Below are 27,685 nucleotides of genomic sequence, written 5' to 3' on the forward strand. Positions count from 1 at the left end.
ATTAAATGCTTGATAGATATCTACAACAAAAGTTGTTATTATTTTTTTTATTACCAGTACAAGTTTTGGAAACACAACCCCTACAAAGTTGATTCCAGGTTGTCCTGGTGTCACAGGCCTCTGAGACAGGGCGAGCCAAGGTTTCCTCTCTCACTTCCACTTCCAACCCCACATGTTTGAGCACTTGGTCCCTAGCTGGGCATGCCTTGACATTTTTGGAGGTTATAGGACCCTTGGGGAGGCGGGGTAGGATCTAGCTGGAGGAAAAGGATCTCTGGAGAATAAGGCTTGAGGTTTAATTACTGACCCCGTCATTCCAGTGTTGTCTCTACTTTCTGATCTACCCAGGTGTAAGCAAGCTTCCCTGCCATAGCTCAGAGCTGTTCTGTTGTCATGCTGCCCCTGCCTGAGGGACGAGATTCCCTCGAACTGCGAGCCAAATGAAATCCTTTCTGCCTTAAGTTGCAACTTGTCAGGTGTTCTATCAAAGCAATGAGAAAGCAATCACCACATCAGTTAGACAGAGATCAAGCCAGAGTCATGGTTAAGCAATATTCTTTCTTTAATTCCCTTTTGCAAATGGAAGCCCCTGAGCTGATACCCACCCCCACCCCTACCCGACTGCCTGGGAACCTTCAAATGCAAGGCCCCTGCCTCAACCTGGTGGAAGGGGACAATTACCTCTCCCTATGATGGCCTATTTTAAAAAATCCTAGTCACTTAAGAAATGGGGCCAGGTGCAGGAGCTGGAAGACAAGGCCTAGGTCAGACCAGTCTGAAGGTGTCAGGGTTGTGAGACCCTTGAGAAGGGTTTGCAAGCACATCCCTAAGCTCAAGGGCAGCATGGCTGTGAGAGGAGAAGAGACAGACAGACAGTCTGACTCCTCAAGGTCCTGCCTGCCTGGTCATGAACACTGACGTCACCATTACCACCAAAAGCCTCCAGTTAGAGAATTTTCCAGTTACTCTGGGATAGGGTTTGCTAAGCATCCCCTCTGGCCCCTGATCTGAGGCATCCGTGGGGTCCCCCTGAGACCAACCCTGGGAGAATGAGGGACTCTAGGAACATGCAAAGGCGGGGAGCAGAGATCCCGCCCACCCCAATGCTCTACAGGATGGTGGCTCCGGCTGCATCTGGGCTCCGAGGGTCCTTTACACCGATGATGAAGTTGTTGGTTCTCCGACTTCCGTGGACCCAGGATAAGACATCTACCTTCTCCACATGGTGACCCCTGGCTTCCAGGAATTCAATCTCTTCCTCGGTGAACTCACCTGGAAACCATCCCCCCCAGCAAACATGCTTTTAGAGCACTGACTCAGGAGCCTTATGATTAGATCTGACTCAGTCTGGACTATTTCCACAGCAGGAACAGTGTGATTTTGCATAAACTGCTTTACTTCAGTGGGTCTCCTTGTCCTCCTGCACGAAATGGGGGATTATAGAGAACCCACTATATAAGGATTAAAGGAGATGATACACATGAAGTACCGAGCTCGGAGCCTTGCATACAGCCAGTGATCAATGACGGGCAATCACTTTTTTTTTGTTTGTTTTTTTTACAGACAAGGTCTCTCAATTATGTAGCTCCAGCCGTCCTGGAACTTGCTATGTAGACCAGGCTAGCCTCAAACTCAGAGATCTGCCTGCCTCTGCCTCCTGAATGCCGGGATTAAAAGAGTGCACCACCACACCCAGCCTTAGCACTCATTCTTAATAACGGCAAAAGGCCTGGACCCTATCTCCAAGTGTCACCACGGCTTGTGTGGGTTACTGCACGATCTATTTAATGGTCATTCGCCCAGTCCTGCCTTCTTTACAGCGTCACGCACTGGACAAAGGCATCTTTCTCCCACTCTCTGATAGGTCTCAAAATAAAATTCAAAGTTCACCTCTACGGCCCACCACCAGCTGGAACCCCAGTCCCTCTCTAGTCTTCTGACTTCCTTCTGTTCTCCACCTTGTTTAACTCGCTTCCAGCTATACTGCACCCTTGCTGTCTCTTAAGGACAAGGCCCTTGTCCCTGCTAGCACTCCATTTTGGAATGCTTTCCCCTGGTTGTCACAAAGTTGGCTCCTTTACTTCATTCCTGCCAAAGGCATCTCTTTGAGAATCTCACTGTTATCTAGAATATCAGTCTCTGCCTTTCCTTCCTCCCTCCCTCCCTCCCTCCCTTCCTTCTTTCCTTCCTTCCTTCCTTTTTTCCCCCTTTGAAATAGGGGTCTCATGTAGCCCTGGCTGACCTCAGACTCCCTATGTCCCTACTAGTGGAGATACCCCTGAACTTCTTCTGATCCTCCTGCCTCTACTACCAGATTTCTGGAATTCATGGCAGCACAAGCTTCAGTTTATATGGTACTGGAATAGAGCCTAGGGCCTCATGTACTCTGGGCAAGCACTCTACCAACGGTGATACATCTGTAGTCATATCCGGCCATTTTCTTTGGTTTTGTTTGAGACAGAGTCTCACTGTGTATCTTTTGCTGGTCTGGAAGTTGCCATGTAGACCAGGCTAGCCTTGAACTCACAGAGCGTTGCCTGCTTCTACCGCTCAAGTGCTGGGATGAAAGGCATGTGCCACTGCACCCGGTACCCCCTGCTTTTCCCACAAAGTATTCACTATTATTCCTACTGATTGGCTGCAACCCTCTCCTTAATTTAAGGTTTTTTAAAGGCAGGTTGTCTTGTTAGTGATTGCTTCCTAGTGCTTACAGAAGGTCAGCACACTGTAAAACTTAAGTCTATGTTTGCAAGATTATAGTTGCTTCACCTCTGGTTTGAGTTCAGGTTTTCATCATCTCCCGCCTTGGGCCATATCCCACGTGCTTCGCTAGACTTATGTTCTCCTCTCTTTAATCCACCTTTCCTTCCCAAAGCAAATCAGGCCATAAGTCTCTCTCCAGTGGAGTGCTTCTTAACTTAGACCTCAACAAACAGTCTAGTTTATGTCACTTCCCTTGTTCCTTTATAAAGATTTGGTCTCCTTATGTCCCCAGACAGGATGATTTTAAGTGGTTCTTAAGAAAAAGCATTATTATTTATTTACTTATTAATTTTTTTTTCAACAGAGTCTGTTATGTAGCTCTGGCTGTCCTGGAACTCACTCTGTAGACCAGGTTGACCTCAAATTCACAGAGATCTACCAACCTCTGCTTCCTAAGTGCTAGGATTAAAGATATGCACCCTCTAGCTTGGCCGCTAAAACTTCATATTACTGAATAGTATTAAATCACATCAGAAATCTATTGCCTTTGTGGTTCACTTTTCATCCTTTTGATTATGGCAAGGAGCAAGCTTTAGGTTGGTCTCTAATATTTCCTGAACTCTTTCACAGTGAGAATGATCCTCCAGACCTTCTGTAGACAACACCACTTAACAATAACCTAAACATATTTGACTTCTAAATAACTATTCAGGATCTATTTGTTGCAATTGATATCATTTTCCTGTTTGTGATTTGGGTTTAAATTCAAACTACACTTGTTTTAAAAAAGGGGGGCGGGGAAGATGGCTGGAGCGATAGCTCAGTGGTTAAGAGCATTGGCTGCTTTTTCAAAGGACTCAGGTTCAATCCCAGCACCCACATGACAGCTCACAATGGTCTGTAACTCCAACTCTAGGGGATTTGAAAACTCTCATACAGACATACATGCAGACAAAATACAAATGCACAAACAAAATAGGTCATTAGAAAAAGAAAGTTCATCTGTAGAGATTATGCACAGTGTGGCACGGAGTTTGTGTAAAGTCACAAAGGGGCTAGGCAAATTCAGAAGTTTGGAAGCAGCTGGCCCTACTGATGCTTTCCCAAGCCATTCTTTCTGGGTTCTTCATAGATTGTTCCTCCTGTCCAGAAAGTCATTTATCACTACATGCTGAATTCCCCACTCCTAATCCAGCCAGTCACCACCTCCTCCGTGAAACCTTACGAAGTCACTTACTGGTAAATTTTTAACTAGTTTATAGCCACTGTGAGCTTCTTTATCTGCAAAAATAGTGATGATACTGACGAGCAAAGATCTCTTGAAAGCCGAGTAGATTATAAAAACCTACTCAAAAGTGTGGTATTTTCCCTATTTATGAAAAACTAAAACATGTTCAAAATGAAGCTTTTGTTGTTGGGACAACTCTGTCTCATCACCATAAGCTGCTGAGGTCGTGATCTTGTCCCTGCTCTCCTCTCTGATCCTCCTAGCATATCTCATCACTTCACCTTGATCTAGTCTTAATCACTAAGCCCAATTCTGCTCTGTGGTTCTCTGCACTTGTTCTTCGTCTACAAAGCTCTGCCCCAGTTTCTGGCATGGTAGGGGCTTTCTCATTCTTCAGATCTCGGCTTAGATGTCACCTAAGAGAAGCCTCCCTGATCCCTGAAGGTCCAGTTACCATCATGCTGCTCTGATGCAGTGCCTGAGTTTTCCTTTTGCTAGCTCACATTTCTCTGATTATTTTTCCTTCTGGGTTGCGCAGTGTCCCTGGGCAAGCTGGGGTGCTACTTCTGTAGTGTTTCGTCAGGTGTCTCAATGGAATGGAAGTTTGCATAACAACAGCTGTTATTTTATAAAGGAGAAAATGAAGTCTCAAGAGCTGAGACACGGATTTCCTAATGTCACAGGAAAGGCCAAGATGGTTCCAATCTCAAGATCTTACAGTAGTAGCCCTACAGGAATTTGTCAGGGGAACTCCCCAAATTGCATTCGCAAAAGGAAGTTGTGTGGTCTGGGGCATGGTCTGGGGCTAGGGGGTTCTTTGTTGGGGTGCCCTTCCTGTTCTTCTTAGGGAATTTGCTCTGCACTCACTGTCCACCTGCAGGAGGTTGGACTGCAGGTCTGGATGGAGGCGTCCTCGGGCCAGGCTGTCACTCAGGTTCCGGTTCAACGTCAGGACATTCAGGAGAACCTGTAGGCAGGCGAGGAGAGCTGAAGGAAGGGGCGCGACTAGCATCAGTCTTCTACAGTCTAGCCAGGGGCTTCCGTTTTCCTCTCTGAGAAGGCAGGGTTAACAGATAGGATGATTTAGGGATCAACATGGGTAGCTCAGCTTAATGGTCAGGAGTTGGGTACACTCCGGACCTGAACTTCCTACCCAATGCTACTAACCAAATCAACGTGAGTCAACTTCTTTTTTTTTTTTTTAAATATTTATTTATTTATTTAGTATACAATGTTCTGTCTGTGTGTATGACTGTAGGCCAGAAGAGGGCACCAGACCTCATTACAGATGGTTGTGAGCCACCATGTGGTTGCTGGGAATTGAACTCAGGACCTTTGGAAGAGCAGGCACTGCTCTTAACCTCTGAGCCATCTCTCCAGCCCGTGAGTCAACTTCTTAACCTGCCTGAGCTTCAGTTTCCTCCTCTGTAAAACCAGAACAGTCATTCTGCCCGGAGTTGGAGGAATTAAAGGGGTCAACACACACAGTGCCCAGCGTCTAGCAAGGACGCTGTGATGTTAGATATTGTTTTCTCCACTTCACAGGCGAGGACACTAAGGATCAGGAGGATAAGGATCAAGTGATTTCCCCATTATCACACAGCTGGAGATTATTAGCAGCACTTGGGCTGAAACCCAGGGAAGTCTAGTTCCAGAGCTGTTAACCCAGTTCTATTATTTTATATTTTACCATGAGGCTTGCGGTTTGTTACATCTTGCTTCTTGGGCGGCTACAAGGCATCTGCCTGACTCCACCTTCTTTTTCCCTGCATTCAGCTTAGTTTTCTCACCTACCTATATTCTGCCCTGCCACAGGCCAAAGCAGCTTCTTTATTAACCAATGAGAATAAAACATATTTATAGCTTACAGAGGGGAATCCCACAGATTTAGCTCATCACCTGTCAAAAATATGAGTATTGTGTGTGCCAGGTGCTCAAGGCACTCATGGAACTGTCTTCAGGTATTCTGAAGTGAAGCACGACCTTCCTTTCAAAATAAGAGTCCACTGAGTGCTGGTGGTCTATTCAGATACAGAGCAGGGGATGATGGGACTTGAGGCTTACAGAACACGGGCAGCCCAGATGTTATACTACTTCTGAATTCTACAGCCCGCGATTTCCCAGGAACTTGTGGAGACAGAGATCGTCAGGATCCGATTTTCACTATGAAAGCCAGCCCAGCATACCTGTGCCGGGCACAGGACCCGTTCAATGTGGTACGGCTCGTGATTGCTGGGAAAGTGCTAGAAGACAACCCAGAGACGTGTGGGGTACCTGCAGACCACGTCACAGCACGGCTCCTGACTACAAGACTCCTCACGGAGTAAATCTCACCTGGGTCAGGCCACTGAGGCCTCGGGCGGCTCCGTTGGCCCCCAGAGCGAGGTAGGTCCCGCAGAGGCCCTCTGCTGGTCGGACTACAGTGGGCAGCAGGAAGGACAGGGGCCGCTTCCCTGGCTGTACCGAGTTCTCCTGTTGCCAGAGGCAGAGATGAAAAGGGAGATGGAGAGTGGAGCGACACAGGGAAGGGACCAGGTTAGCACCGTTCCCACTTCTCTTCTACACGGTCCACAGATTCAGCTCCTGAAAGATGGGTGCCCTCCTGGCCACAATGTGCTGTAAGAGGAAGTGTTCCTGGAAGACTAGCGTGGTAAGAGCAAGTGAGATGTGGAATCGTTGAGTTATGGGGTTGGTATGGATGAAAAGGGAAAAGACAGTCAAGAAAAATGGTAATGGGGACAGTAGACTTCCCATTGGACCATCTCTGTGGTTTTGCCCTATAGGAAGCTTGCCGGAGTAGAAACGCTGGTTTCCAAGTGGACAGTAATATCTAAATTCCTCCTCCTGGCCCCTCTTTAGTATCCAGCCACAGATCCAAGCTACATTAGCCCAGCATTATATAATCTTAGCTCTCTAGTGCTAGAAAGAGCTCAAGCCCTAACTGGGGTCAGTTGTCTCATTGCCCAGAGAGGACGCAAGGCTTTTTCCCTAGTCTCACTAAGATCATGACAGAATGGCTCAAGAACTCCTTAGACCCACCAGCCTCCATGTTCCAGATTTAGCAGGGTTTAATAGAAGTTCTTATAGGAAATAGGGGGGAAGAAAGCCCCATGGTGCTGTGTGTCCTACCTAGCCTCAAGGTCCCTGGGAGAGCAGAGAAGCAAGAGCCTACCAGGCTAGGTGCAGAGTGGTTAGCAGTCCTGTTGGGCCAGGAGAAGTCCAGCATCTGGCTGTTGAGAAGGATCCCAGAGGGAGTGATGAGGCCACTACCAAAAGGCCGGTTCAGGGAGCTGGGCAGGTAGAAGTAGGGTTGAGTGAGCTCTGTGGCGCCTTCACCTTTACCCAGCCCCCACCTCCCATCCTGTTTGGAATGATTTCTTGTCACTGGTGCTAAGCCTGAGCTGACATACCTGACCATGGCCACAATGAAGTCATCAGGGCCCATGATCAGCACCTGGGCAGCTGTGGGAGCCCCGTCCAGCTCATAGACAGGCAGGAGTGGGGCAGGGGCTGCCTGAGAGTCACTGATGTGGCCCCGGAAGTTGGCAGCCTCCACCTTGCTGCAAAGGGGGTGGTAGAGGAATGAGAACACAGCAGCTTTGATCACATCCCACCTGTCTGTGACGTTCACGTGGTTCCTGGGTTAGATCTGCCTGCTTTGCTGGAATAATAATAAGCCTATAATGGTAGATCACACTGCTCACACGTAGGAAACCCCCTTGGTTAAATCTGTCTGCTTTGCTGGAATAATAATAAGCCTATAATGGTAGATCACACTGCTCACACGTAGGAAACTCCCTTGGTTAAATCTGTCTGCTTTGCTGGAATAATAAGCCTACAATGGTAGATTGCACTGCTCACACAAAGAAAACTCCCAGGAGAGAACTACCGAACTGAAGCAACTTATTTAGGTGTTATTCAGCAAGCTAGAGTCAGCTTTTTATTTTACTTAATGTTCCAATCAAGCGTCACAGTTATTTGGCTCCTCTCCTTTCTGTGAAAATGCCTGGGGCCCGGTGGATGCTCTGAGATACTTGTTTGGATAAACAAGCTTGCCTGATTTGGCCTAATGTTTGTAGTTTGGAGCTAAAGTTCATTTATAATTTAGTTAGATGGGGCCCATGAGATGGCTTGGTGAGTAAACAAATGTTGCAAAATAGAAAGGACAATGCAGTAATCTTCCTCATCAATCTTAAGTCAACATGGCATGCAGTTTGCTTCCTTCAAGGCTAGCTGCTTTCTGTGCAAGCCTGATGATGTGACCTCTACACACACAACGGCAAGTATACGGTTCTGCAGGCATTCACAAATCACACATCATCCTCATTAAATAAATAAAATAAATATTTAAAAACTGTTTAGTTAGGAGGTTAGAGGGATGGCTCAGTGGTTAAGAGCACTGGTTGCTCTTCTAGAGGACCCAGGTTCAATTCCCAGCATTCACATGGCAGTCCACAATTGTTCGTAACTCCAGTTCCAGGGGATCTGACATCCTCACACAGACATACATGTAAGCCAAACACTAATGCACATAAAATTAAAATAAATCTAATAAAGCAAAACAAACAAAATGTTTAGTTAGAAGCCAGAAGTGGGCCGGCGATGGTGGCCCACGCCCTTTAATCCCAGCACTCGGGAGACAGAGACAAGGTGGATCTCTGTGGGTTCGAAGTCAGCCTGATCTACAAGGCTGATGACCACACACAGTGAGCTACAGTGCTTTGGGCAGGCAAGAGAAGCTCGATTTTCACCCTTCATCCTTGCTGCTTTGATGCCCTTTAGTTTGCATTGTTCTTATTTTTGCCTTGTTTTGACCAATGATATTAACTTTTGTTTTTTGAGACAGGATCTCTCTTTCTAGCCCTGGCTGACCTGGTACTCACTAGGTAGACTAGGTTAGCCTTACATTCAGAGATCTGTCTGCGCCTGCCCCAGAGTGGTGGGGTTAAAAATGCCTGCCCCCACTATATCCAGCACGATATCAATCTTTGTTATAGTGTGTGTGCATTTGTGTTGTGTGAGGGCACGAGTCTGCCGTGGTGAACACATGACGCGATGCACACGTGGAGGTCAGAAAACAATCACTGTCCTCACTGTTCACTTTGAGGCAGGCTTGCTGCTGTTTTGGTTTTTTTCCCCACTGTTTATGCCAGGGTGGCTTCTGGGAATTCTAGCCCCACCTCAAGAGGTTACTAGAATTACAGACACCCATGCTGGGTTTTTATATGGGTTCTGGGGGTTAGGTCCCCCCCTTGTGCTGAAAGTGATTTTACCCACTGAGCTATTTCCTAGTCTCCATGGCTTTAAATTGACAGATACAATTAGATGTATTTCATACAAAGCAGCTCCCATTGTAGCTCAGGTTGACCTATGGACCTAGCTCAGTAACTTACTGTATAGCCCCAGCTGACCTTGAAGTTATGGCGGTCCTCCTGCCTCATCCTCCTGAATGCTGGAATTATAGACACAAGACACCAGCATATTTTGAGGAGGAGGTACTTATACATGGAAGAATGGTCAGATCTCACTAATTAACAACTGTGATAGTCCACAGTTATCATTTTTGTAGTGAAAACACTGAACTCTTTGTATTATTCAAACTGCAGTAGCTCGTCACTAACTCCAGTTACCATGCTATGCAAGAGCTCTCTCGAATTTGTTCCTGCTACTTGCAACTGGGCATCCATCCCTTTCTCTGAAACCTCTGAATCCCCATCTTTTTGCTTTTAAATTATAAGTTGCTCACAACTGAATCCTTAGAGTGGTGTTTGAGTAACAGCACAAATTTACATAAACCATATTTTTGGCTTCTGGTTTTTCTGGAGCTAGACTGTAAGTCAGGTACCATAGCAGTCAAACAATTAACCCATTCTTACCTCTATGGCCAATTAATAAAAACAAATTGCATTTATTGCACATTTACTATGTTGCCAGTTAATGTGCTAAATGCTTTACATGTTTTTCTTTTACTTATTTACAGGTGATTATCATCAAAACCTCACAGAGTGGATACAGATTTGCCAGGCTCACAGAGTGGATACAGATTTGCCAGGGTCCCTGTGGAAACAGACTTAGTGGGTTTAAGTTACTCTCCCAAGTGAGAGCTAGCAAATGGTAAAGTGTAGGTCTAACGGAGGCAGTCTGACCAGAGCCCAGTCTCACCACGGCGTTTCTGGCAAAGACAGAACCACTCAGAAGCCCCACCCACTCCAGCATCTGCACAGAGACTATTTTGTTGCTCTTAGACTTTCCTTTTCTACCCAAAGTGGAGAGCAGCTGTGTCCATATGGGTGAGATCCATGCAGGGGACAAAAAGGGTTCATAAGCAGTTGTGACCAACTCACTGTGCAGACAGGGAAGGCAATGCAGCCAGAGGCACCTGGTGTCACACCGAGTTAGGGTTCCGCTGAAAGGGACTCGAGACTTCACTAGCTGCTTACCCAATCCCTTCTCCCATATCTACCCCGATTTCTGCAGCCCCCGGGGTCATGTCCCAGGACAAACCTGAGCATGTCATCCATGCTCTCGGTGATGGTAGAATCGTAGACAGGGTCTCCCAGTCTGCTAGCCAGGGCCAATGCAATCTTCAGGGTCTGAAAACACAGCAGGGATGTGGGAAAGGCTGCCAGGCCCCTCCCAGCACCCAAACTCAGGGGATCCTCATGTTTAAGAAAACTTAAAGGTGTTTCAATCCTGCTCCAAGGAGATCCTCCATTTCCCCACTTCTTGTGATCCCAGATCCAGGTAAGGTGGAGAGTGGGCCTTACCTCCGCTACCCAGTGAAGCGCCTGCTCACGGGACACCAGGCTGGTAAGGTTGAAACCCTCTAGGATGTTGAGAGCACTGATGAGGGCAGGGCCTGTGTGTGGGGGTGGGGGACTGAGAACCAGGTGGCCTGAAAGGATAGGAAATGACCAGATGGCAGGAGAGGAGTCAAGTCATCTTCATATAGCACATCTTAAACGCATACCCCACCGTTACACACACAGCAATAACCCTTATCAGACGAGGAAACCACTAAGAGGCAAAGCTCACATGCTGGTCAGAGGTGAGGCCAAGCTCAAAATCAGGCCCCAACCCTCTGCTCCCTCGGCCAGAGGAGGAAATTAAGGCTTAAGAGCTGTGCTGTACTCGCGTTGGCAGCAAACATATTAAATCTGTGCTCAGAGTCACATTACAGGTCACTGGCAAAGCAGGGATGGGTGAGCGAATGTCCACAGAATCCTTGTTTGCCATGAATCCTTCAATCCCTCCCACAGGCCAGGACCTGTTCAAGGGCCCTGATGGCTCTTCTCAACCTGAAACTTCTTGGGAGTGGCAGCCTTCCCTTCCTACTCTGTAATTTAGTGGCTGGACAGTAAAAGAATAATCACAGCACTGGCGGCATGGAACACTGACGTTAACTACCTCATTCGTCGAATCAACCTTATTCTACAGGGGCAGAAACTGAGGCATGAGAAGCAGCTGGGCCAGAACTAGAGGAGATCAAGTGAACCTATAGTACCCAAGGCCCTGGACCACTGAGATAACCCAGTGCAGACAGGGAGAACAGAAGACCTGGTAGTATTCAGTGCCCACTGTGCCCAAGGCTGCTTCCCATACTATCTCATCAGATCCTCATGGGCACCCTGAGATGTGGACGCCATTACTGTCTCCATTTGAAGGAGGGAACCAAGGCTCAGAGTGGGAAGTTCGAGGCAAGAGGTACACCTGAGGCCCTCCTGACTCTAAGGCTATATTCTTTCCTCAACGTCATTTACTACTACCTCTGGTTGAGGAATCAGGAAGACAGGCACCTGGAAATATAAACTCAGAGGAAGCCTCACCCTGGGCTTGGGGTAACCTGTCCTTCCTAGAGTGGAGAGAACCCAAGAACTCCCGAGGGACCCAGAACCCAGCATTGGGGTCAGCAAATATAAACTGCATTCACGCCACAGGCTTGGCTTTCTAAACTTGGGATTGGTTTCTTGAGTCAGGCAGGTTGTTCTCTTCCCTCCCTAGGCCTCAGTTGTCTTTTACTGTCAGTGAGGGGCAAGTCTGTGATTGTCTTAACAGGTTGATTCTGCCCTTTCATGAACTTGGGTCTGACAAATTCTTCTTAAGAAGCACAGGTCAATGAGAAGGGAGCTAGCAGACAGGATTGAGGCTATACAGAACCCAAATTAAGAAAACCTCAGCATCTGGGAATGAAACTCAGTAATGGGGAATTCGTCCTCTATTATAGCCCCAATTCCCAGCACTATAAAAAAAAAGCAAATAAATCACAAATCCCCACAAAACAAAAGGTCGTGTTTAGAACCCCAAACTTCCAGGTCTTAGCCATTGGCTATATGCCCCAATACCACATCCTTGTCACTTAGGGTAACTGACCCCATGGTTATTTCAGAAGGTGGCTGGCTCTGGCTGCCTAGGGAGTTCATTGCCTCCGTATATCTCCTGTGACATGGAGAGGAGTTTCCAGGCCAAAAAGATGTGGCCATGGACTGGAAAGCTTCTCCTGAGTGGGGACCCTTAGGAGCTGGGGGAAAGCTCACCTCGGTACACTCCACACACAGGCTTCTCTGTGAGGGCGCTATAGTTGCTAAAGTCCTCTTCAGTTATGACACCCCCTGCGTGCTGAGCCTGGAGGGGAGAAAATGTCCATCTGTCACCGTGAGCACGATACATGTCTCATACATGACCATGATGCATGCCCATGATACATGTCTCAATCACAGACAGGTAAGCTGTTTACAGCTTTAGTTCCTTCCACAGTCACCAGCATGTCCTTTAGGGATCCCATCAGCCCAAGGACAAAGGAGGCAGAGGAAATAACACATGTGTAAGAATTATCAAAACTGAAGTTGACATTTCACTATAACCAGTTAAGGATATTCTAGGGATGGGGTATAGCCCCGTGGTACAGTGCTTGTCTAGTACTCTCAAGGCCCTAGATTTGAAACTCAATACAGTCCTCCACCAAATGGTAAGGCTACTACAAAACTCTGAGCTTTGAATAATTCTGGTGGGACTGACCCTATAGAACATAACTGAGCACGCTTTCCTGACCAATCACCAATCTTGTACAAATCAATGTGCTCATTCCATTCTCATAGCAATTCATTGTTAATCTTTTAAAAATAATTTAAAATTATTTCATGTATATAGGTGTTTTGTCAGCATGGTTGTTTGTGCACCACATGCATGCAGTGCCTATGGAGGCCAGAAGAGGGCGTCAGATCCCCCCTTGGAATTAGAGTTACAGATGGTTGTGAGATGCTGAGAAGCAAACCTGGTCCTCTAGAAGAGCAGCCAGTGCTCTTAACCACTGAGCCATTTCTCCAGCCCCATGCCAATTTTAAATCAGTATTACCACTATCAACCTTTATACTTTCTAGTTTGTAAAACTTTTGACTTATCTGCCCTTAGTGAACTGCTCACTGGATTTCTAGGGTCTGTGTCTGGCAGATTACTAAAACACAGTACCCGGTACAGAGAATGTCCTTCAAGCCTGAATGACACACCTATGTAATCCCCACAGAGACAACAGAGGTTTAGATAAATGTCCCCAAGTCATAGTACTACTCAACTGGCCTGTGCACACTTTCTTGAACTTTTCCTTGACAACATTCTCAGAATCGATGATTACCTTAGACTAAGCCTCTTTGGAGTTAGGGGGTATCCTCTTATGTCAATCTCCTCAGTTCTGATGGTTACCAGGGAAGAAAATGTTACCATCAGGTCTTGGACAATCCCAAACAGAGCAGGGAAGATTCTGGGCCCAGGGGAACTGAGACTAATGCTGAGTTTCCACCAGGCCTGGAAAGAAACAGGTCAGCCTCCTATCCAGCTGGCAGCAGCCCGGAGAAGCCCAGCTTTCCTCTCAAGACTGAACACCTCTATCCCTTGTTTATCCTGTCAGTAGTGGGCAATGCTTCTTGCCCCTAATAACCACTGGTCTCGTTTATGAAGCACACAGCCAGAAACCATATAGAGGAGAAAAGGGGAGGATGGCATTCCTGCCGTAGGGTCACTGGGCACACCCCACCTTCCACTGTTAACACTCACCTCGACCACCATCTCTAATGTAAGGTTGCCGCCATTGTAGAAGGCAGCAGGGCCAGAGATGCCAAGTATATCCAGTACTTCGGCTAGATCAGGCCGTCGCAGCAGGGAGCCAGGCAAAGGTGGGTGGCCCGATGGCAGGAAAGTCTCCAGGAAACGTTCGGATGCGTTGGGAGGCAGCTGCTCGGCCAAGGCATGGGCTGGGGGGAAGTTGAGAGGCTGGGTGGGTGAGGCCAAGACTTGATGGCTGAGGTGTGTATGGGTGGGGTGGATGAGGGCTAAGTGACTGGCCCTGAGAGCGCTGGCTCCCCAGAGGCCTGTCATAGGAGGGTAGGGATACACATAGGCTCTTCCCAGACCCTCTCATTGGAGGCTGCCTCCAGCTGGGATGGGAAGAAGTCTGAGGAGCAAACTGGAAAAAAGAACCCCTTCACTTGGGGCCCAAATCTCAAAGGCCTCCCCCATTAACCTTGTACCTCCCCCCCGACCTCCAGGCCCCACTGACCTAGATCATGGGTCACGTTGAAGCCATCTTGGGCCACAGCTGCTGCGAAGGCCAGGACTTGGGACCAGGGCAGCCTGAGGGGGCCGGAGAGCAGGGGGTGGAGGAGGTCCTGGGGGGAGGAGGAGGGGTCCTGGGGGAAGGGGGATTCCTGGGAAGGAGAATCCTGGCAAGGGAAGGGGATATTAGGAAGGGAGTTGGGAAGGGAAGAATCCAGGAGGACAGGAGAAGGCCACCCAAAGAGGGATGTAGGCAGAGGCCCCTGGTCCCCAGGGGAGAGTCTTTACCTGCCATAGAGCTGATGAGCTTCATGTAGCCCTTTCACCATTCCGGGGACCCCCACCAAGAGCCCAGGCTGGGCGAGGCGGGCAGGCGAGGGAGAGAGGAGACCAGGTCACTGGAAGGGGGGGGCTGGGCTGAACTCCGCAGAGCCCCAAGCCAGGAATGGCTGGCACAGGGGAGAGACACAGGCCAAGGATCCCAAGAGAGGGCCAAGCTTTCCCCAGGGAGTACCTCTCCCTCATCCCTGATTTTTTATATGCAAATGCAGAAAGGTCTTTGACTCCCATAGTTGAGGGATTTAATAAGTTAAGCAAACCCTTTCAAGAGGCAGGACACAAACATTCTGAGTAAATCTGTTCACATTGGATAATGGGACCCTTATCTTTTTATAAGAGGAACAAAGGACCTCAGTTCTGTCAGTTCATTTTCACGCCACCACCATTTGAGCTGTGATAACTCAGGGGTGTGTTTGGGTTTTTCCATAGCACTAAACACCTGCTTTCCCAAGTTACCTGCTTCCTCCTTTGCTCTCAATAAATAGTGAGTTTGCCTCTAGCGTTTTTCTCCCAGTATAACACAGCCTGGGAAAATTACAGTCATCAGGCTTAGAGTGAGATAGATGAGGGTTTGGCTTGTTTGCTGTTCTTTTAGGGTTTTTGTTTGTTTGTTTGTTTTTGCTTTTTTAAGACAGTTTCTCTTTGTAGCCCTGGCTGTCCTGGAGCTCACTTTGTAGACCAGGCTGGCCTCGAACTCAGAGATCTGCCTGGGTCTGCCTCCCAAGTGCTGGGATTAAAAGCATGCGCCACCACCGCCCAGTAGAGATAGATGAGTCTTGAGGCAACAACTGAGTGGTATCTTGGGTTCCCAAAGGCGTCCTTCTGCTCTCTCCAGACAGACAAGACTGCCAGGGAAGTCAGATGCTGTGGTGTTATCTGTTATTAGTCATCTAAATCTTTCTGTCCATTTTATTTTAATTTTAAGATTATATTTATTTAATTAGTTTGTGTGTATGAGAACGTGCATATACCATGATGTGTGTGTGTGTGTGTGTGTGTGTGTGTGTGTGTGTGTGTGTGTGTAGAGCAGAGGACAACTTGTAGGAACAGGTCCTCTCCTACTATGTGGGACCTGGAGATCAAACTTAGTGGCAGATGCCATCACTCTTGGTTGGTCCTTGTTTATTATTCTAGGTGGGGGCGGGCAAGCTGCCGCCATTAGATGGCCTAAGAGCATTTTGCTCAACTCATTTTGCCACCCACACAGTAAATATGCAACAAATCAAGGCTCAGGTTGGCACAAGGGAAGGTAGGGAGGCCCCTAACCCTCTCCTTGGGCCCTCTCTTCTCACCAGGGTGCTCACCTTGGTATCCCAAGACCTCTGCAGGGCCTCTTCCCGGAGGGCCCCTGGTGCGGACTCCCGGAAATCGATCAGGTGGCTCTCATTCCGTCGGATATCATGAACCAGCATCACACCTCCACTGGGAAAGACACAGACAGTGGAAAGCGATGAGAACATAGCGCCCTTCTCAAAGATGAAACTACCAGTCCCTTAATCCTCTGTGGTGAGGCTGTTTGCCACATTGGGTCAGATGCTGGAGCCCCCTATAATTCAGAAACTCAGCCATCCTATAAGGGTAAAGTAAAATCAAGGGGGTAGGAGACCCAGGTTACTGGAGACTTTAATCCCTGATTAAGAAAAATGCAGAGACTGGGGGAACAGGTTGTTCTGTCCCCTCCCTAGACCAGAGCTGGACCCCTGCCAGCTTCCTGCACCTGCCTGCTTGGTATACCCTCCCTTTCCCCAGGACTGGATTATGTAAGGATAAACCACGCAGAGCCAAAAGGGGAATTTCGTTGGTAGAGCCTGGAGGAATGGTCCTACCAAGAGAATGATTTTTGTCAGCTTGTTCCTTTTTTGTGGCATATTTACATCTGAGATGGGGGTGGCAAAGTTAAATACATGCAGCCAAGTAACAAAATAAGGAAGGCAGAGGAGACAAATGACAGCAAAGTGGCCAGCACCCTGACCCGTCATGGGAAGCACTCTGCTGAGCTCCAGATAACTGTAGCCACATGGGAATGTGGGCTCCATGTTACCAGACCTCCTGATTGTTCCAGAGAGGTTAGCAATCTGGACTTTTAGGAAAACTATTGACATTTTAACAATAGCAAACATTAAAAAAAAAAATTAAATGAGAAACTCAAACCATTCTAGGTGCTGCTGGGTCTGGCTTTTGATTGGCCAGTTTCCAACCTTGGTTTTAAGAGCTCCAAGCCTGGGGTGTATTTTCTGTGGACAGAGTCAAGGGAATTTGTGAACCTAAAAGTTGGAGCATCATCACAGCTTCAACCCATGCCCCACTGCTCCCTGTGTACCCCGTTTTATACATCACAACATTGCTCTCCTGCTTGTGAACACGCCTCCATTTCTCCCATATGCTACTGCGATTCTGACTCCATCCAGGGAGAAAAAAAGAGTGCAATTGGGTATTGAAAGAGAAAACGCAAGGAGGATAGGCCTACCTTTGCCTCAAGTTCAAACCAAAAGAAACCTGCAGCCAGGCCACAGGAAGTAGGCCTGAGGAACCCAGGCCTCCACCCGGTCCTTACCCAGCTCCTTACCCGCCCAGGCCAGAACTGTGTGGAGCCACGATCCCCAAACACAAGGCTGCGGCCACAGCTGCATCCACGGAAGAGCCATGTTTACTGAGCACCTCCATGCCCAGCGCCGTGCAACGGGAGGCATCCGTCACCACAGCACCCTGCTGGAAGATCTAGGAGGCAAGAGAAGAGTGGGCTAGTAGGGCTCTCTACCACCCGCAAGTACTTCCATTAATCTAGAACCTCGGCCTTCATGTCCTCTGGATTCTTAGAGTCATTTCCTTTGGGAGCCTTCCTCTCTTCTCATTTCCGAGCAGGCTCCCACTATCCAGCTACTCAATTCCCATCACCCTCTCAAGCTTTTCCTCACTTCTTCCTCCCAAGTTCCCTTCTGCCCATCTGCGGTCCTCACCTGGGGGTCCCCGAAGTAGATCTGCATGACCAGCGCCACGGTCACACCCGTGGCAAAAGTGAGGCAGGCGGTGACGATGACCGTGAGCCCATCCTGGCGGCAGGAGCACTCGGCCGCTGCAGCTGAGAATGGGTCCTTGCGTGTCTCCCGTAGTGGTGACCCATCCTGGCTGCCCATCTCGGATGAGGACGAAGGCAGCCGCTGTAGCCGGGCGGACTTCAGGAAGGAGTCCGGGTCTGTGGGGCAGCTGGGTATCGGTCTGGCAGCCCACTACCTGGCCCTGCAGTCCTCAGGGTGAGGCGTGCCCCGCCCATCATACAAACCCCACCGCCCCGCACCGCCCAGTTTTCCTCTACTCCAACATACCTTAGGGCCCCGTGGGAAGCCAGTTTTCAGGTGAAAAAAAGGCCTCAAATTGGCCAGCTGAAAGGTTGGATTCCTGCCTCTGGCAAATACCCATGAGACTGGTACCCGGGTGTGAGGGTGTTCAGCCTCCCCTGGAAACCTTATCCTGTCTTAGTTGGGTAACAAAGCCTCCAGCACAAGGGGCAACTACCAAGCCAACTTCCTTGGCTTCCTGCCTTGCTCCACGCACCCATTCATTCAATAGCTACAACAGATAACTGCCACGTCCGCTTTCTCAGGCCGATGGAGGAAAAGAAGGTAAACAAGTACACAAGTTGTGGCAGAGGTTATACAAAGCATGAGAGGCCGGGGAGCTGACTCAGTGTTAAGGTCTCTGCAAGCATGAGGACCTGATTTCAATTTCCTAACTCCCGAAGAAAATGTGCCTAACACCATGGCAGGGCAGAGGCTGAGCCTGAGAGTTAGCTTCCCAATCTACCCGAAGAGGACAACTTCTGGTTCAGTGAGAGATTGTATCAAGGCAATATGGCCAAGGACAATGAGGATCAATATTCAAGGTTCTACTCTGGCCTCCACACATGATCCCATGAACGAGTGTGCGCACACACACACCCCAGAGCATAAGATGAAATGTTAAAAGGGAATGAGGACCTGCTTACCCGGGAAATCAGGGAAGGGCCTCTCGAGGAAATAATTTTGGGCAGAGAATGAAGGGACGAGAAAAGGCTGCCACTGACAGAGAACAAGGAGTTCATGTGTAGAATGTTCTAGGAAGAGAGAGCAGCAGGTTCGAAGGCCCTGATGCAGGAATGAGTTTGACGTTTGAAAGAAATAACTAAGGTCAGGTAGTTCTGGTGTGGCAGCAAAAGAGGGAGCGGGAAATCAAGCCGGATGGTGCTAGTCCTGTGTACTGGTCCTATGGACCTGAGAACTTGGACTTGACTGTTAGAGGCCACTAGAGAGTTGTAAGACTGTGAAGCCATCTATAGGAAGGTGGGAAATCCAGCAGAGATAGAGGAGAAAAAAAGGTTGAGTCAGACAGACGCCATGTAGCTGCCAAAGGAGAAAGACACCAAAACCTTACCCGTAAGCCACAACCTCATGGCAACACACAGATTAATAGAAATGCATTAATGTAGAATATAAGAGCAAGGTAGAAATATGCCTAAGTTTTTGGCCAAGCAGCGTTATAATTAATATAGTTTCTGTGGGATTATACGGGTCTGGGTGGCCAGGAAATGAAGACACAGTCTCTGTTTACAATCTGTGGTGGTTTGAATAAGAACGGCCCCCATTGGCTCATATGTTTGAATGCTTAGTCATCAGGGAATGGCCCAATTTGAAAGGATTAGGTGTGGCCTCATTGGAAGTGTGTCACCGAGGGTGGGTTTTGAGGTTTCAAAAACCCATGCCAGGCCCATGTCATGGGACCTGTGGAACTCTAGTTACTTTTCCAGCACTACATCTGCCTATATGCTGCCACGCTTCCTGCCAGGATGATAATGGACTAACCCTCTCAAACTGTAAGCAAGCAACAATTAAATGCTTTCTTTTATGATAGTTGCCATGATCCAGAAGGATCTCTGTGAGTCTGAGGGCAGCCTGGTCTACAAAGCAAGTTCCAGGACAGCCAGACAGCCAGAGCTGTTACACAGAGAAACCCTGTCTCAAAAAAAAAAAAAAAAAAAGAGTTGCCATGGTCATGGTGTCTCTTCACAGCAATAGAACACTGACTAAGACACCATCTGTCTTGTGTTTTCAAATGGTCCCTCAGGCTGCTGTGCGAAGAGCAGAGCGGAGGAAAATAAGATGGAGGCGAGGGAGAATTGAAGACCACTTATGGATCAGACACTGCAGCTCATCTCTAACAGACAGGTCAGGCACAGGAGTCCAGGAAGTGGCGTCTGAAGAAAGTCATCTCCTTTTCTACCCACGTAAAATGCTGGGCAGAGCTGTGTACACCCGTAAGCCTAGCATTATGAGACAAAGCCAGGAGGATCCTGAGAGCTAGCTCCCCCGATGGTCTCGCTGCTAAGGCCAGCCACTGGTTGCTGGTCCTGTGAGAGACTGTCTCAAGGGGTAGGCAGAGAGTGATGGAGAAAAGGCCGGGATCTTACTCTGGCCTCCACACACACTTGCAGTGACGTAAAACCTTCTCTTATCCCATAGTCCTCTCCTCTGGGTGCTACTACCCTTGACCCCACTTCCCAGTCACCAGAAAGTTCTACACATTTGTGAACAAGGAAATAAGAGGATGACAATAAACCCTTATTGTCGTATTCATGGTACATTCTCTGTAAGTTGAAATGCTTGAGTGATAACATTAAAATTTGACTGTCATATTTTTCATGTTTACTTGATAAAAATCCAAGGTCTAAGGCTTGGTATTTAAGGACCTTCAAGACTCACACCCCCATCTTTTATATAAATAAGAAATCATATACATAGATAAAGTAATGATATGTTCAAAATTATTGGAATGCATTTATGGTGGTCACTTTTATGAAAAGACACATTCTTATTTACTTTGTGTGAACTTTTTAAGTAGCCCAGGCTGAGGCAATCTGCCTGTCTTTCCCTCCTGAGTACTGTGAGTACAGATGCGAGCCACCATGTCTGACTTAAATTCCTAAAAAATATTTAAAATTCTATTGTTACTATTATTATTATTATTATTTGTGTGTGTGTGTGTGTGTGTGTGAAAGAGAGAGAGACGCAGAGACAGAGAATTGGAGACAAAGACAGAGACACAGACGAACTAGACAAAGGGCAGAAAGGAATGTGCATGCCACAGCAGGTGTGACAGTCAGAGGACAGCTTCTCTGGGTTTGCGTCTCTCCTTTCAGAAGGCCTCTCTTCTTGTTTCTGATGCTTTTCACACCCCAAGCTAGAAGGCCAGCAAGCTTCCAGATAATTCTCCTGTCTCTGACTCCTATCTTACTGGAGATGTTTTGGGATTAGAGCTGCACACCACCACATCTGGTTCTTTCTGGGTTTGGAGAATCAAATTCTAGTCACCAGGCTTGCGTGACAAGTGCCTTTACCCACTGAACCATTTTTCTTTCTGTGTGCATACACATGTGTGAGAATGCACATGCATGCAAGCATGTGTGGAAGTCAGAGGACAACCTCAGGTGTCATTAGAAACATTATTCATCTCCTTTTGAAACAAGATGTCTCATTGGTCCATAGCTTTCCAATTAGGCTAGTCTGGCTGACTATAAACCCAGGGTCCTCTCTGTACCTTCCTTCCTAGCACTGGGCTTCTACTTGCAGGTCACCATGTCTGGCTTTTTTTTTTTAACTTTTATTACATTTAGCAGGCAGTAGTGGCACATGCTTTTAATCCCAACACTCGGGAGGCAGAGGCAGGTAGATCTCTGTGAGTTTGAGGCCAGCCTGGTCTACATAGTGAATTCCAGGATAGCCAGAGATACTCAGAGAAACCCTGTCTCGAAAAAACAAAGAAATATTTCATGACATTGATTTACTTACTTACTTATATAGTCATTGTATGTGCATGTGTGTGTGCGTGTACATGTCCACATGTGGAGCTCAAAGGACAACTTAACTTGTCGGAGTTGGTTCTTTCCTTCTACCACATGGATTCTGGTATTGAATTCACAATGTCAAGCTTGCCACCAAGGTCCTTCACCCCTGAGCCTTCTCATCGACACCACACCCAGCTTTATCATGTGGCTTCTGACTGAGCTATCTTTTCAGCATTTATACTTCAAAATTTAAGCATATATATATTGAAATAAAAAGTAAAAATTACACAGAGATAAGAAATGGATGGTAGGCCAAGGAGTGGTGGCCCATGCCTTTAATCCCAGAACTCAAGAAGCAGAGGCAGGGGGATCTCTGTGAGTAGTGGATCTCGGTAAGTTTGAGGCCAGCCTGGTCTACAGAGGGAGTTCTAGGACTGCCAGAACTTTCTGCTGTTAAACAGAGAAAGATTGTCTTAAAGAAGAAGAAGAATTGGAGGGTTGTGGGTGTAGTGTTACACACCTTTAATCCTAACACTCAGGAAGCAGAAGCCAATGGACCTGTGAGTTGGAGGCCAGCTTGGTCTACATGATGAGTTTTGGGACAGCCAGAGCTTTTTAATAGAAAGACCCTGTCTCCAAAAACAACAAAAAGAACTGGAGGGTGGGCCTAGATAACTGGCTCCGTGGCTGACAGCGTATGCTATTCTTGCTGAAACTGGGGTTCAGTTCCCAGCACCTATGCTAGGTGATTCATAATTGTCCATAACCGCAACTCCAGGGCACCAACACCTCTGGCTTCTGTGGGCACTATACTCGCATACACAAAATTAAAGATAAAAATAAAGTCATTTAAAAAAAGAATAGGCCAGGCATGGTGGCATACACCTTTAATCCCAGCACTTGGGAGGCAGAGGCAGATGGATCTCTGTGAGTTTGAGGCCAGCTTGGGCCAGCCTGGTCTACAGATAGAAAGATAGAATTCTAGGATAACCAGGGCTACACAGAGAAACCCTGTCTCAAAAAAAAAAAAAAAGAATAGAGACAAGGACTTTTATTTTCCTCACTATTTTATTTTGTTTTTTATAATAAACAAATATTTTAATTTGCTTTTAACTCTTTTGCTTTTAAATTATTTTACTTTATTGTAATTTTATGTTCTGTCTGCATGTATATCTGTCCACCACATGTGTGCCTGATGCTCTGTTTTTAACTTTTCACTTTTTAAGAAAGTCTGTCAGGCTGGAGAGGTGGCCCAGTAAGAGCATGGCCTGGGTTTGATTCCCAGCACCCATGTGGAGACTCGCAAGGGTCTGTAACTCCAGCTCCAGGGAATCCGATGCCCTCTTTTGGCATCCTCAGGCACTTCATGCATGTCGTGCACAGATAAGCAGGCAAAAACCCCACATACATAATGATAAAAAGTTTGTCTTCCTGGGGTCTCCCTTAGTTAATCGTGCTCGTGTCTAAACTACAACATCAGCACTAGCAGGTTGTAAACCATAATTCATTAAGCAGTTGTTAAATATCCTTTGTGGCTAGAAAACCCGCCTGGCCCCATAGAACTATCAAAGAAGGGCAAGAAGGGGCTTTGAATTTTTATTTACCTGTTGTATGAGGTATATGTTTGTGTGTATGATGTATGTGTATCTGATGTGTGTGCACATACATATATGTTCTTGTATGTGTCTTTGAGCACATGTAGGAGTTAGAGGACAGCCTTGGGCACTTGTCCTGCTCTTCCATTTTGCCCGAAACAGACTCTTGTGAGCAGCTGTTTACAGAGGCTAGCCGGCCCCTGTGGCTCTGGGCTCCTGCCTCCAACTCCCACCTCACTGTGGAAGCACTGGAAATACAAGTGTGTCCTGTCACGCTCTGCTGTTTCCATGGGTTCCGGAGACCTGAGCTAAGCTCCGCACTTGGGCAGCAAAGGCTTTACCCATCGAGTTGACCCCGCCCCCCAGAAAGACTCGTATTTATTGGTGCCGATGATACGCTAGGTTTTTTGCGTATCTTTCCTCATTGAAGTATTTTCATGACTTCACGAGCTTGGCTCCACTTTGCTCACTTTACAGATGAAGAACGCGAGGCCAAGTGGGACCACCTGTCTAAGACCACCACGCGAGTAAGTGGGAGAGTGGGGACAGCGTGCCTCCTTTTTACTGTCCCAGGTGTCACTGGCAGCTGTTTCCAACCCCCAAAGCCAACCTAATGAACTAGGTGACTGTGGCGACACACATCTGTGATCCCCATATGAGGAAGTAGAGGCAGGAGTATCAGAGATCAAAATTTGCCTGGGATACATGAGGCCTTGTTTCAGAAACAAAGCACAAATAAACAAAAATTCAGCCTTACCGGCTAGTTTTAGTTATTATTTTCAGGTACCTGCCTTTTCGTTTGTTTTCTCCAATGAGATAAAACGACTTAAGATGAAGATAATATGGCCCCACCACAACTTGATCTATTTTAGATGATTCAACCAGCATATCGAGTTGCTCATCTACTCAGCAAAATTATATACCGAGGGAAAAAAATATCAAAAATAGGAAAAATGGTTTCTTGAGTACATGATATGTGCCCTGTGTATCTGGTAGGGCAATAATCCCACTAAGAAAAACATGCTGGGGAAAGATTGGTTTGGGCAAGAAGAAAGAAGTTTATTAGAGACAGGCATTGGGGTTTAAACGTGCAGTCCCAGAACTCAGGAGACTGAAGCATCCGGGTTGCCACAAGTTTGGGGCCAGTGTAGGTTACAATAGTAAGTTCCAGAACAGCCCCATTTACATAGTAAGTTCCAATCTAACCTGAGCTACAGAGTAAGAACTCAGTCTCAAAACCCCAACAAACAAAACAAAACAACCCCCCCTCAAAAGAAAACCCTACCAATTAAGCAAACAATAACCCAGTATGTTTTAGGAGAAAGGTGGGCTTAGTTTTGATAACCCTGAATTTGTAAAGCACAAGGAACTGCTGTTTGAACGTAGCTGGTCAAAATATTTAATTTTCTTTCTCCTCTATTTATTTTAACAGATTATAATACAACCTAGGCTGGACTTGAATCCCTTAGGTAGCCTAGTCTGAACCCGAACTCTCTTAAGAGAGATTTCTGAACTTGGGAGTGACATGACCAGAAATGCAGAATGGTGAATGGATTTGGGGTGAGGGCAGCAGCAAGAACAGCTGGGAACTCAGGAGTCACATGGGTATAACAGATTAGTAGCTTAGCCTAGAGTGCTGAGGACATGGTGGTCAGATGGAATTCAGGAATCTCTTAGGAGGGAGGACATAGAAAACCAGGTCACATTTTGAAAGTGAGAAGAAAAGAGGGATAGATCCGAAGGTGGCTTCTAGGCTTCCACTTTGGACACTGCCCTTCAGCCAGTGGCACTCACTGAGAGTGGCCCTGGACACAAAGGAAGTGTGTGGTGAGGACGTGCTGATGTCGGCATAGAGTGTTCAAGGTTGTGTATCCACAAGACACGTGAGGCCAATGCCTAGGAGAGGAAGGCCCATGTGGCTTCCATGTGAAAGAAAGGGCACACAGACATTTCCTAACCTGGAGGTGGTCACTGTCTAGCTCTCTTTTCTCTGGGGCCTCCTTGGGATGCCTGGCTCTTGATGTTGGAGAGTGCCAGGCTATAGGCACTAACTCAGGTTTTGGCTATGAAGACGAGACTGCCACTAGGTGGCACTGCTAGGTTGAGACTATAGAAGGTCATATTAGCCAACAAGCTGGTCTGGCTGGACCAAAGGATTCTTGGGACTTGGAAACAGGCCTAAGTGACATGGCATCTAAATGCTTATGATGGCAAGGCACTCTAAGGCAAGGCCCTGGGAACCTTGGTGTACACCCATGGGATAAGGTTTAAGTTTCCAGGAGCTCAGGTAACCAGGGTCTAGGCTGAATTTCTAGACAAGTGTTGTACCACTGAGTTATATTCCCAACCCCTCTCGGTTGAATTGCCATGCACACCAGGACACAGCCTATACTGAGCTCCCCTAAGGCATTCTTGAGGTTTGGGAACTCCATTTCCTGTCATTATTTCATCCTGGGATTGTTTCTTTCATCTCGTCATTCAACAATTATTTATTGAGTATCCAACACCTTGCTGAATGCTAAAGAAAGGATAATGAATAAAAAAATCCATGATTCCTGCCCTTAGAGGACTTACAGGCATGCAGAAATCACCTCCCTGCCCACACAAATAACCGTAGGCTTTTATAAAGCAATAACTTTAACAAGGAATCTGGAAACAACAGACCAGAGGATCCAATCTGTTATTTAGGACAGATGGGCATTCTTTGTTGAAAGAGAGAACTAAGGCCCAGTACAGGGTAGGCGCACCTACTATAGTATAGTGAATCAGGACTGCACTATTCAAATCTCTGAATAGAAAACCTCGGTTGACCAGATGGCTGGTTCCACCAGCACATTCTTCCTTCTACCACCAAAACTAATCCCCCAAGAAAATTAGTTTTAATGCGCATGTTTGATATTGGAGGACCTAAAGTCAGCACACCCCATCATAGGTAAAAAGTGTGATCTAGTCAGGTTGATGGAACCTGCTGGTCAGAACCATATGACCAAAAAATGGAAGAGAACTGCCAGCAGCCGGGCCAGGAGCGACAGCCGAAGAGTCAGACTACAAAGAGCTGGGTCAGAGAAGCAGCATCTTCCAGTACAGAAAGGGATGAAGCTCAAGAGCAGGCACCCGGAGGGAGACAGAGAGCGAGGCAGAAGGATGCTCTAATGCCAGGAAGTGACGTTGAGGGAAAGAGGTCAGAGGGGTGCAGGATAAAGAACAGAGGGGAGTACAGAGCTGAGCCACATGGAGAGGAGAGACAGCACTGGGGAAGGAACAGTGAGAGCTCTTGGCCCTCAGCTCTCTCTCAAACCCTGCTTTCTCCCCCCACCCCCATCTCCTTCAGTTTCTGCAGAGGGTTGAGAACACAGTAAAATCTGGAGACTGCTTCGCGGGGAACAAATCTTGCTGCTGACCAGAAGCTCCTACTAACCCGGCTAACATCCAGGCCAGACCCACATCTCTGGAAAGGGTAGAGTGATCCACAAACCAGCAAAGGCGCTGTAGTCCCCAAGGGCTTTGAGAGGTCATGCAGTCCATCCCCCTGTCTCCCAATACCCAGAATTCTCAGACAGAAGGAAATCATATTTTCTTTACTCATCTCTGGACATGAAGAGATAGAGTCTCAGCTCTTCTCCAGACTCTCTGCTTCCCCATAATCCCTGGCTGTGGTGAAGTTCGCCCAAAGATCTAGACCCCATCCATCCCTCCAGCTCAGCCTCTGACTTGGTTTCTTCTATCCTGGCTTCTGTGACTAAAGAGAAGCCTTTACTAGGTGATCACAGACGTTCTTTAGGCTCTCCCCTCCAGCATTCCTTCCTTCTCAATAGATTCTTCCTAACAGGCAGTCATAATCCCTCCTACTGCGGTCCTTGCATCCCTCTCCCTTGTCGCATCCTACGCCTCTAAGGCAAAAAACACCCTTTTCCCCACCACACAGTTAACAGAGCTGAGGGAGAAGGGAAGAGGTCCGGGATGAAAGGATGAATGAAGGAGATGGGAGACTGAAAGTGGATGCCCAGAATAGAAGAAGGAGGACCGAGGACCACCACCACCACCAAGGCGGGGTAGGGATAGGGCCAGAGGGCCTCACCGGTATCCGGGTCTCCCAGGAAGGCGTCCTCGTCCTTGCGGCCCCTCAGTGGGGCCGCAGGCGCTGGCTCGTCCTCGGGCAGCCGCGGGAAGCTGGTGATGCTCATGTAGTCCACCGGTGAGTAGGCGCCTAGGGCACTCTCCTGGCTAGCCTCGTTCTCTGCCGCCATCCTCGCCCTAACCCCCAGCAGCGCAGCGCCTGCCGGAAGTGGCAGTGGAAGGGGGGGTGTGCGAGGGCGGAGGGCGGGGTCTGAGCTCCTGGACAGCCGGGAGGGGGCGCCCCCACCCTCAACAGTGTCCTGGTCTGACTCGCCCCCGCCTGCTTAAAGTCTCCTGCTAGCAGGCTGCGCGCTGGTGCGGGAGGATGGGAGCCCGGAGGGCAGT

General features: G+C 47.7%; 1 protein-coding gene across 2 annotated transcripts; it reads right to left on the reverse strand.

Moving 5' to 3' along the window:
- Nucleotides 1-32: 32 nt before the first annotated feature.
- Ggt7 (gamma-glutamyltransferase 7) lies at nucleotides 33-27,685 on the reverse strand. Of its 2 annotated transcripts, none has more exons than XM_075962674.1 (15): nucleotides 27,303-27,685; nucleotides 17,773-18,008; nucleotides 17,382-17,533; nucleotides 16,120-16,237; nucleotides 14,765-14,832; nucleotides 14,481-14,554; nucleotides 13,979-14,175; nucleotides 12,466-12,553; nucleotides 10,699-10,826; nucleotides 10,436-10,524; nucleotides 7,342-7,491; nucleotides 7,104-7,221; nucleotides 6,266-6,403; nucleotides 4,799-4,898; nucleotides 33-1,272 (listed from the first exon to the last, which is right to left on the reverse strand). In XM_075962674.1, exons 1-15 carry the CDS (start codon nucleotides 27,469-27,471, stop codon nucleotides 1,109-1,111), a joined length of 1,989 nt encoding a protein of 662 aa, XP_075818789.1. In that variant the 5' UTR covers nucleotides 27,472-27,685; the 3' UTR covers nucleotides 33-1,108. The 2 variants fall into 2 exon arrangements, with proteins under 2 accessions (XP_075818789.1, XP_075818791.1); XM_075962676.1 differs by having other exon boundaries at nucleotides 1,062-1,272; nucleotides 4,806-4,898.

This window comes from Microtus pennsylvanicus, chromosome 2 (genome assembly GCF_037038515.1).
Source record: "Microtus pennsylvanicus isolate mMicPen1 chromosome 2, mMicPen1.hap1, whole genome shotgun sequence".
NCBI lineage: Eukaryota > Metazoa > Chordata > Mammalia > Rodentia > Cricetidae > Microtus > Microtus pennsylvanicus.

Excerpts from the sequence above, each read along its gene's own strand:
- Ggt7 (XM_075962674.1), bottom strand. The coding sequence starts at position 27,471 with ATGGCGGCAGAGAACGAGGCTAGCCAGGAGAGTGCCCTAGGCGCCTAC. Across the intron at positions 14,176-14,480 it reads CAACGTGACCCATGATCTAG|CCCATGCCTTGGCCGAGCAG; the intron begins GTCAGTGGGGCC and ends ACTTCCCCCCAG. Across the intron at positions 10,525-10,698 it reads CGCTTCACTGGGTAGCGGAG|ACCCTGAAGATTGCATTGGC; the intron begins GTAAGGCCCACT and ends CTGTGTTTTCAG.